This window comes from Priapulus caudatus, unplaced genomic scaffold (assembly GCF_000485595.1).
Source record: "Priapulus caudatus unplaced genomic scaffold, Priapulus_caudatus-5.0.1 Scaffold688, whole genome shotgun sequence".
Classification (NCBI taxonomy): domain Eukaryota; kingdom Metazoa; phylum Priapulida; class Priapulimorpha; order Priapulimorphida; family Priapulidae; genus Priapulus; species Priapulus caudatus.
The window spans coordinates 83,571-94,141 of NW_014577749.1; the positions used below are offsets into that span (position 1 = coordinate 83,571).

The following is a 10,571-nucleotide window of genomic DNA, read 5'->3' on the forward strand; positions in this document are numbered from 1 at the left end:
CCGTACGAAACGTAAGTAAGCAGGTGGCGCTTGGCACTCAGGAAAAAACGTACTACGACGAAACAGAGAGTCGTGCGAGACCGAATATGCAAGTGTCGTTGGTGCCAGCGCCTGGCAAGGCTCCGGGAACGTACTTAAATTACCTAATTGCAGGTGCACTAATCAGAGGAGAAGGAATTCGTCTCCACTTGCGATAGGAGCCTCTGTAGAAAAACTGTGCAAGATATGCTGAGGCGCCACTCGGGGAACGTCGAAACAATTAATGCAAGGGCGGCAACTCGGCGGATACTGTACGAAACAATGCAGGCGCAACTCGTGGGAACGTCAGCGAACACATCTGCCGGCGCAAGACTCAGCGGAACGTACGAAACAATGCAGGTGCAACTCCGGGGATACGTAGCGAAAATTAATCGCAGGCGCAACTCGGAGGAACGTAAGAACAACTGCAGGCGCACCAATTCTACTCATGGTCAACGTATCCAAACAATGGCCAGCGTGGCAGCAACATCGGGGAACCGGTACGATAGCATATCATTGTTCAGACTTCTTAGAGGAAGCAGCAAAAAGATACTGAATTTACAGCAGTGAACGTACAGAACAAACAATAATGATACGTCGAAACTTAACTGAGGAACGTAAACGAACAATGCATGATCCACGATGTTTGGCGGCCCAAAGATCATAGCAATAGGTGAAATCGTACCCAAGACAAATTGCGACAATTGAAGGCCGGCATACACAACAGCGGATACTTTTGACGTAACAATGCAAGTGGCAATCATAATCGGTCTGTAAAAACCGCGCGGAGACAATTCGACATACCACATAGAAATATCAAGACATTCATAGAACCGTATCGCACTTCAAAATCCGGGGGCGGCCGAGAGACCCGGGAGGAACGTGGAGCGAACCAATGAGCAGGCGCCAACTCGGGAACGTAGGCGAAACAATTAATGGCAGGCGCGAACGTCGGGAGGAACGCTACGAAAATGCAGCAAGCGTCTAACTCGGTGTAGAAAGCAACACGTACGAACATATGATAGACAGTTGGCAACTTCACCGATAGGCACGTGACGAAACAATGCGCAGTGTTTTGCGCGAACTCGGCTAGCGTCATGGAACGTGATGCGAAACGAATCATTGCCCAGGAGGCAGACGCCCCAAAGTCATTGCTTCAATTTCAGAACTACAAGGGAACAGTACGAACAATGCTCAGGTGGGCAACAGTCGCGGGAACCTCGCGCCGTATGAAAGCACGACCAACGCAGGCGGCAACTCCAGGGGTTTGAAACTCGGAGGACCTACGGCACAACGCAGCGAAACTCGGTGCAGAGCGGTACAACAATGCCCCGGAGCGCCAGGCTGTAGCAATATCAGTAACGGCTAGTAGAACTATGTCCTGGTCCTACCAGGGACACGCTACTAACAGTGCCAGCGTAGCATACTCGCGACGTACGAACAATGCAGGCGCAACCCTCGGGATACGTACAATCAATGGCAGGCAGCACTTCGGGGGAAACGTAACGAACATGCAGGCGGCAACTCGGGGAACGTAACGACACCAAATGTGCATTGCGCGAGCACTGAACTCCGGCGGGAACGTACGAGACATAGGGCAAGGCGCAACTCGGGAAGGTAACGCGCGAGACAATTACCCACCGGCGGCCAAACTATACACCATGGATTTACGAATGTACGAACAAAGTGCAGTGCGGGCAACTCGGGGGAAATACGTTACAAACAAGTGCAGGGGCTCGGGAACATACGAAAACAGGTGCAAGTGTCGTGGCTACAATGCGCAGAGAACCGTACCGTAACAAATGCCGGACACAACCTCGGGGAACGGCGCAAACAACGCAGGCGCAACTCAAGGAAACGTAGCAAATATTCGCAGCGCCAACTCGGAGGGAGCGGTACGAACAATCGGCAAGGCGCGACAACTCCCCGCGAACGTAACGAACAAATGCAGCGCAACTCGGGAACGTGACGAAGAAAACGCGCCCGCGGTACTCACGGTTCGTTCTCCTGACTTGTTCTGCCCTGCACCATGACGAAGATCACGCCGTGCCAGCGCAGGTTCGCGGCGAGGTAGTCCACGTCTCGAGCTCACCAGTGCCGACTTGTGCTAAGCTGTAAGAGCGACGGATTGCTCGGCACGGGTGGTAGGCTGCTACGTAGCAGAGTGTCCTCAAAGCACATCCACTTGTACACGGCGCTTATTGTCGCTGTCGTAGTAAACAAGAGAACCAAGAAAACAAGAGAACGTTAGTTTAATCGTCAAACTACACCTAGCAGTACAGGCTTGATAGAATAGACATCCGTAGGTAAACATGATAAAAAAGAGCTAAGAGACTTACAAGCAGAGAACTCATTGCAGAAGCAGTAAATATTTATCAACTTGTCGTGGTTGAAAACTTAATTTCAACAAAGCAGGAAACTTGCGGGAACAGTTTAACAACGGGACTTACAGGCATGAAACTTGCGGGAACAGTAAATGGACGAGACTTACACACCCAGACACGGGCCTGCGCCAAAACTAGTACAGCGTAGGAGAACGGAAAAAAAACGGATAAAAGAACGGAAACTTACAAGCAGGGAACTTGCGCACGATCTGGCGATCGCTCCCGTCGAGCAACGTCGTCTCGATGACGCTCGCCTTCGGGTCGGCCCAGTACAGACCGCGCTGTTGCCGCGTAAGGGGGCTAACGATCGCGATGCCCGACGGCCACTGCCGCTAAGAGAGAAAATCGATCACTCCAGGTTCGTACATTGACCAAGCAACTGACCGGATAAATAAAATCGGCCAAGAAACCAAAGAGCCGTCCCAGACGCTCGCTCGATCTTAGGCACCCGCCCGGCGTCCGTCCAGTAGATGTACCTGCGAAGGGTTGGATGAGGTTGTTAGACGCAGACTCATCTTTATAAATACAGACCTAAATAGATTCTCATACGTAATATATAGAGGTCTGGAATCTGCCCAGTACATATACCTGTGAAGAGGGGGATGAGGTCGTTAGCGTCGTTAGAAATGGACCGCATGTCGATGCGGTTGTTAGACACACACGTGAGAACTGAGATGTTTTTGGAGGAAATATTTCATTGAATTGTCATTTTCTATGAACCACTGTCACCGAGTTTCAGTACGCATGAGAATAGGGTAAAACCCTTTACATTACATAGATATACCCCGCGATATTTATCTGCAGTTCCGTCACTTCTGTGTATTTTTGACGTACTTTTCCTGAATTTTTATGAAGTTAAAATTAAAAATGGTGTTGATGGCGCCAGTAGATCGTGTGTAGTGTGTATGCTGCGGACGTTCAAATAAATTTGCATGGTGTTTCCGCTCAATTATCGCATGCGGGTGCGAATATTTTTGCCGCGATTTTCGCTGCGGATATGATCGCCGCGGACGTGCGAAAAAATTCGCATGGTGTGTCCTAGACTAATGATAAGAGTAATTTTGTTTCTGACAACAGGCAACAGTGTTTAGACTTTGGGACAGATTTTAGACTTTGGGAGAAGGCTTAGACCTTGGGACAGTGTTTAGACCTTGGGACAGTATTTAGACTTTCAACTAACTATTGCGAGATTTTTGCTCAGAAAAACTAAATATAGGTGAATATAGTCTCACCTGACAGCGGAAATATCCCCGATTACACCAAGATTTTATGCAGTTATAGCATAGAAAAATGGATTTGACCACATCATACCAACAATAAATTTTATCGTATGCCGACTCTCAAAATCACAAATGGCGCCTTCAAACCCAGTGCATAATTAAAACAAAAGGGCGTGCAATTCTGTGTGGTAAATATTATTGAGTTTTTATGTCAATAATTCAGAGCACTTTCTGTCATTGTCATTCCCGTGTTACTATCTGACTGGTAATCCACAAGCTTCTCTAATAACAGACTTTACGCGGCATTAGTACTAGTTTTAGGACGAACGATAAGACTGATTTCAATGCCGCGCGCGCTAACACCGCCTTAGAATTAGTGTTTTAGAACTTGGGACAGGGTTCAGACTTGGGTCAGGAATGTTCGCACGCTCACGGCACATACCCTCGTTTCGGATCGACGGCGATGTCCTGCGGCTTGTGCACGTTCTCGTGGACGACGACGATGCGATCCGAGCCCTCGATCGATGCCGACTGTATGACCTCGTTACCGGAGTCGAGCCAGTAGACTCGCTGCGCTACCCAGTCCACGGCCAAGCCCTGCAGCTCTTTGATCGTGCCCAGCCTCCCCACCTGCAGAGTATATTTAATTAATATTCTATTATTATGTATTATTACGATACATTAGTAGACGCGTATGTTTAATTAATATTCTATTATTATGTATTATTACTATACACTAATATTTTAGTAGACGCGTATGTTTAATTAATATTCTATTATTATACGTATTATTACTATACACTAATATTTTAGTAGACGCGTATGTTTAATTAATATTCTATTATTATACGTATTATTACTATACACTAATATTTTAGTAGACGCGTNAGAGAGAGAACGAGAGAGAGAGAGAGAGAGAGAGAGAGAGAGAGAGAGAGTGAGAGTGAAACCCACGAGGACCAAGTAATAACCAACCATACAATACCATACAATGCCGATAAAAATTACGAACGTAACGGTGTAACATAATGTAAAAATCCTCATTCCTAAAGTAACAAGGCAATTAAGGCCTAAAAAAAGACGTTGTTTCCGCTAACTCGACCGAGTCCATTTTAAACCACCGTGTCGATACACAAACGTTTTATTGTGATTGGAAAAAAAAGAAAAAAAAACCCAACGTGATATCGATCGGTGAATGCATTGATTTTACTTTAAAGTCATTATATGGGCGGTTATAAGTATAAAACAAGTATTGTTAGAATACAAAAAAAGAAGCTCGTTAGCGGAAACATACATCTTTTTTTAGGCCTAACCAAGGAGTGTGTGAGCCACGTGTAATGCGTGTAGACATGTGCAGAGATGCCAACACGTATTTGAAGCTATCTGTAGTTTCTGGCCATCAAATTAGTAGTTCAAGAGTCACCTAGTGACCCGAGTTTGCTAGGGGGTCCGGCATGCCCCCCCTCCCCGAAAATTTTTTGATTCTGAGATGCAATTTCCTGCATTCTGAGGGTCAAAAATGACAATAAATTGACAAAAAATGACAATAATAAAATTTTTTTTTTTTCGATCACAGTGAAATTCGTAGTTTGATACAAACTGGTCGTAGTGGTGCAAAGGAATAGAAATTCGTATAAAATACGGATAAATCGTAGTGGTTGGCATCTCTGCATGTGGCACGACGATATGCAGCTATGTGTATATATATAAATGGGGAAATATGCACGCGAGTGGACAAGCCTGTGATCACGCGTGAGCGAGCTAAGGAGCTAAATATAACAAGGAATGGAATCAGATTGGCTGTGTGCTTTTTTGCCTCAAGGGCGCCATCTATGGACCATAATCAGCTGAAACGGCTGTGCAGACCGTTTTCGCCTCAAGGGCGCCATCTATGGACCATAATCAGCTGAAACGGCTGTGCAGACCGAACCCAGAGACAATAGAACACTAATCTGTTCTAGGGTCTCTGCCGAACCCAAATTTGGGCCAGATATGGCGGCACTTCCTCTCCTTGTTATATTTAGCTCCTTGGAGCGAGCGAGATACGGTGAGAGAGGGGGACATGCGAGCTTCAGAAGTCGGATAATAAGTGGCATTTGCTCGTTTAAAATTTTGATTTCCGCTTACCAGTCGACAGGTTATCTGCAAACAACAAGAACATTTACTCCAAGATCGTAGCTCACAGGGTAAAAGAGGGCGAGGGGCAAGCACGGAAGTTTCCCACACCCAACCTGAACCTAAAGAGGGCCTTATGTCGACCTTGCGAGCCGACTCGACTGGAAGCAACTGGCTGCAATTCACTGCGACTGCAGTGCTTAGGTCGGTCGACTGCGACGCGACTGCCTGCGACTGGCCGCCACTAGTTGCTCGGAATAGAACAGTGGGCAACCTGACGCAACTAGTCGCTGCCGATCGCTTCCAGTTGCTCGAAATCCAGTTGCTTCCAGTCAATTGCGCAAGCCCGACATAAGCCCCCCTTTATGCTGATATTATTACATGGTCAATGGCGAATAGCCAGGCTTTACCCATCCCCACAGGCAAACTGAGTTAGCTATGGTCCTATTCCATACATTAAATACAGAACGAAACTTCACGAAATTAAATGCCTTTCAAAACCTCCACACCCAAAATCAAATGCCTCCATCCCAGAGTATTCTTGAACATGCTGCGTGCGAAATCAAACGCTCCTGTTTGCCCCACAGTTTCTCACCCACACACTCTCTCCCACTCAACCACTCCCCCCTTTCTCACCATCTCTCTCGCTCTCTCTCTCTCTCTCTTCCCCCACCTCCTCTCTCCCCTCCTCCCCCTCCTCTCTCTCCGGCCCTCTACCCTCTCTCACCATGCCTCTCTCTGCTCTCTTCCCCTCCTACCTTCTCAGCCCATCCCTCTCTCTTCGTCGTTCTCGCCTCTACTCTCGTCACGATCATCTTTTCTCTCTCTCCCCCCGTCCCCCGGGCCCGGGGGGGCATGTCTCCCGTGCACCATACCTCTCTCACGCATCCCTCTCTGCTCTCTCTCCCTCTCCCCACCTCTCCTCCTCACCTCCCTTCTCTGCTTCCTCTCCCTCCTCTCTCTCACGCAATCGCTCTGCTTCTCTCTCCCTCTCTCGCACCCTCTCCTCTCTCACGCCCCTCTTGCTCTCTCCGCTCTCCCTCCTCTCTCTTCTCCCTCTCTCCTCCCGCTCCACTGCTCCTTTGCCTCTCTCTCTCCCCCTCGCTCTCCTTTGCCTCTCTCTTCTCCCCCCCGTCTCTCTCTCCCCCTCTCTCTCTCTCCTCTCCTCCCTCTCTCTCTCTCACCTGCACAATCCTCGTCGCCGTCGCAAACCCACGACAGCGGGATGCAGCGTCCGGTATCGGGACACTTCTGGTAATCGTCGGGGCACTGCCGGTCCGTGCAGTTCGCTCGTTCGTCCGCCCCGTCCTCCATGCAGTCGTTGTCGTTGTCGCACACCCACACGTTCGGTATGCACTGCCCGCTGTCGCAGCGGAACTGCTTGGGCGAGCACGTCATCTCTGCATGTGTGAACGGAGAACGTAAGACGATATATTATATATATAGTTGATAACTGATCATCAGTTTGCTTTGAGAAAGCCTCCTGGCAGGAGGCGAAACGTCAGCGGTACGTTTCTATTCTTCACAATTAAGTAAAAAAAATAAAAATAAAAATTAACCCTGTTTACGGTTTATAGATATATATATATATTGATGCATAGTAGTACATGTAGGTACGATATATTAGAAATAAAGAATATACAGGTCGAGTGCACATCATCTCAATTTTCTCTGCGCGCATAAAGGAGAAAGTAATACCATATATCAGTAACGAAGAATATACAGGGCAAGTGCACGTTATCTCTATGTGTGTGCGCACGTGCATGCAAGCATGTGTGCGTGCGTGTGCGTGCGTTGTCATTTCTGCATGCGTGAAGAAAGAATGTAATACGATATATTAGTAACGAAGAATATATAGATCAGGTGCAAGTCATCTCTGGGCCCGTGAGGGGAGAAAGATGCATATATATGTAATAATACATAATATATAAAATATGTATATATATATTATATATATATATATGTAATAAATACGATATATAATAGCGAGGAATTGGTGGAGAAATAGATAGTAGCCCAGGTAACATTGCCATGTTACTTAACACGATAGAGTAATATGACCAGCGCTGTATAAATAGCTACTTCTAAGGGCAACAAGAAAACTGCCTGCTGTCGTCACACACCCGAACTGCTTCGAAAGGCCCACCATGTCTGTCCCAGCATACCCACAACGAAGAATTTAATTACAATTTAAATTGACTACGTCACAAATTTTCTATGGTATATATTTGTAAAATTTTTGTTGCCATTTTTTTACATTATAAGTAAGTACTAACGGGACTAAACGTATCGTCAAATTCTTACCTGATATAAGATTGTTTCTCAACTAGTTAAAAATCCAAAAAACCTGGACGATTTGACATTATGATCCTGACATTAATTGCTTGCTATGGGCTATGTATGAGTCACGAGTGTATGTTTACATCGAACAATATAGTAAACTAGAAAGGGAAGTTGTCGCCAACTACATGTATCCCCCGTGTTCGCCCCAAGATGTGTAAGTATACGAAGTTTGGTCGCGCTAGGTCAATTAGGGGCCGAGTTATAGAGCAGAAGGAAAATATAATAAAGGTCAAGGTCAAGGTCAAATAAAGGTTGCAGTGACCTGGTTTCGGTACGCGACACACCTTCTAACTAAGCTATAAGATGTGTAAGTATACCAAGTTTGGTCACGCCAGGTCAATTAGGGGCCGAGTTATAGAGTGGAAGGGAAATATAATCAAGGTCAAGGTAAAGGTCAAATAAAGGTCACAGTGACCAGATTTTGGTACGCTGCTCACCTTCTCCCCAAGATGTGTAAGTATACCAAGTTTGGTAGCGCTAAGTCAATTAGGGGTCGAGTTATAGAGCGGAAGGTAAATTGTCTGCGGCGGCGGCGGCTGGGGAGATATGAAACCATAGTATCCCCGCCGATTTCGTCTTGTCTAATAAGTATAATGCAGCAATTTAACCATAAAAAGTGAACAGAATTACTTACATTTTGTGGAAAAGTGGGAATAATTTTTTTTTTACTTTTACTATTTACGGTGTTGTAATCACTTTAATACGACACATGTTTAAAATCACAACACGAGCTGGTTGTTCCTCGGAACCTATTGTTCTTACCGCAGTCCAGTTCGTCGGTGCCGTTCGCGCAGTGAGGATGTCCGTCACACTTCCACGCCAGCGGGATGCAAATGTTCTGTCCTTCGCACTTAAACTGCGTCGACAAGCACGTGTGTTCGGCTGCGGAGAGAGATCGAAAGAATCATTGATAAGGTCTGTTGTGCGTGTCTGAAGGTCTAGCAGCTGTGAGATTCTCACAGGCTTTTGCCCTTACCGATCTAACTGGGTTAATTGTTACTCAACCGTGAAGATTGGAAACGTACAGCAGACGTTTCGCCTCCTATCAGGGGGCTTTCTCAAAGCTGACTGATGATTATCAGTTTTGACCACCAGATGGTGTGGTGGTCAGCAGCTTGGTCCACACGTGACTGAGTCCTGTATCCCAACTCGTCAATGATTTTACCCTTACCGTATTACGTATTCACAGTATAGCATTATCCATCATGAGCTACCTTAGTAGTCTATAGACAATAGATCTATCTGTCAGTCTAACTTATAAGTCTTGAAAATAAGTCCCCGAAGCCAGCCAGTCCTATACAACATCACCTAGGCCATCCTTAAAAAATTATATGTTTGCTGTCCTCCGACCGACCCACGAAAACAGCCGCGACCCAAAGGTTTTTTTTGACATTTTGGGTTCCATTTTTTTTTTTACCCTCCTCATAGTTAAGACTGAAACACAAAGCATGTGTGGCAAACATGAGGACAGACTTAAAATAACTATTATGCCTCACAAAAAAAAATACCTAGGTACCTACCTACCCACTAAAAAAATCATGGGTCAGGGGACAGCAAACATAGAATTATTTTAAGGATGGCCCTATAGTAAAATCCGTAAAAATTATCCAGCCGTGCTCAAATGTTACCGGTCCGTATTAAAAGCACGACGACGCACACTGCGCAACCTTACACAACCCCGGTGTGACCTCACGCGACCCCTGTGTGACCTCACGTGACCCTCATGTGACCCCCCGTGCGACTCACCGCACTTGACCTCGTCCGAGCCGTCTCCGCAGTCGTCCGCGCCGTCGCAGATCTGCCGCGGCCGCACGCACGCGCTGTTGTTGCACTGGAACTCTCCGGGAGTGCAGCTGAAGACGGGACAGTCGGCCGGCTCGTCCGATCCATCGCCGCAGTCGTCCTGGCCATCGCAGCGCCACCAGCGCGGGATGCACAGATAGGTGGACGCACACTCAAACTGTGAGCTGTGTGGATAATGATGCAGGTAGGTTAAGTCACAGGTAGGTGGACGCACACTCAAACTGTGAGCTGTTGATAGAGAAATACAGACAGTGAAACATGCAGGTATGTAGGGAGACGTGCTCTCAAACTCTGAGCTGTTTGGACAGGGAAAAATAGAGGTTTATCTATTCACAGGTAGGTTGACGCGCACTCAAACTGTGAGCTGTGTGGGCAGTGAAACATAGAGGTAGGTCTACGAACACAGACAGACAGAGGTAGGTGGACGCGTACTCAAACAGTGAGCTGTGTGGGCAGTCTGACGCGCACTGGAATCAACTGTACTGTGTGGGCAGTGAGAACATAGAGGTAGGTCTATCGAACACAGACAACATAGGAGGGTGGACTGCGCACTTGTCAAACTGGTCAGCGTGTGGACCAGTGAAACATAGAGTACGGGTCAGCCGAACACAGACAGACAGAGTTAGTGTGATCGCCGTATCTTAGACTATGATTGTGTGGCAGTGATAACATAACATGTGGTCCTAGC

General features: G+C 46.9%; 2 protein-coding genes across 2 annotated transcripts in view; both read right to left on the reverse strand.

The window, feature by feature from the left end:
• The window catches only part of LOC106812799 (protein jagged-1-like), a 25,481-nt gene extending 22,757 nt beyond the window's left edge, over positions 1–2,724 (reverse strand). Inside the window, exon 1 of the mRNA XM_014816774.1 lies at positions 2,590–2,724. The gene's annotated coding sequence lies outside the window, so the exon portion shown is untranslated. The remainder of the gene's footprint in view (positions 1–2,589) is intronic.
• Positions 2,725–5,726: 3,002 nt separating this feature from the next.
• Positions 5,727–10,571, reverse strand: part of LOC106812800 (prolow-density lipoprotein receptor-related protein 1-like) — a 6,610-nt gene continuing 1,765 nt past the window's right edge. Inside the window, exons 3-6 of the mRNA XM_014816775.1 lie at positions 9,827–10,047; positions 8,843–8,962; positions 6,922–7,137; positions 5,727–5,764 (exon numbers count right to left, since the gene is read on the reverse strand). Coding sequence (XP_014672261.1) covers positions 5,727–5,764; positions 6,922–7,137; positions 8,843–8,962; positions 9,827–10,047 — 595 coding nt within the window. The remainder of the gene's footprint in view (positions 5,765–6,921; positions 7,138–8,842; positions 8,963–9,826; positions 10,048–10,571) is intronic.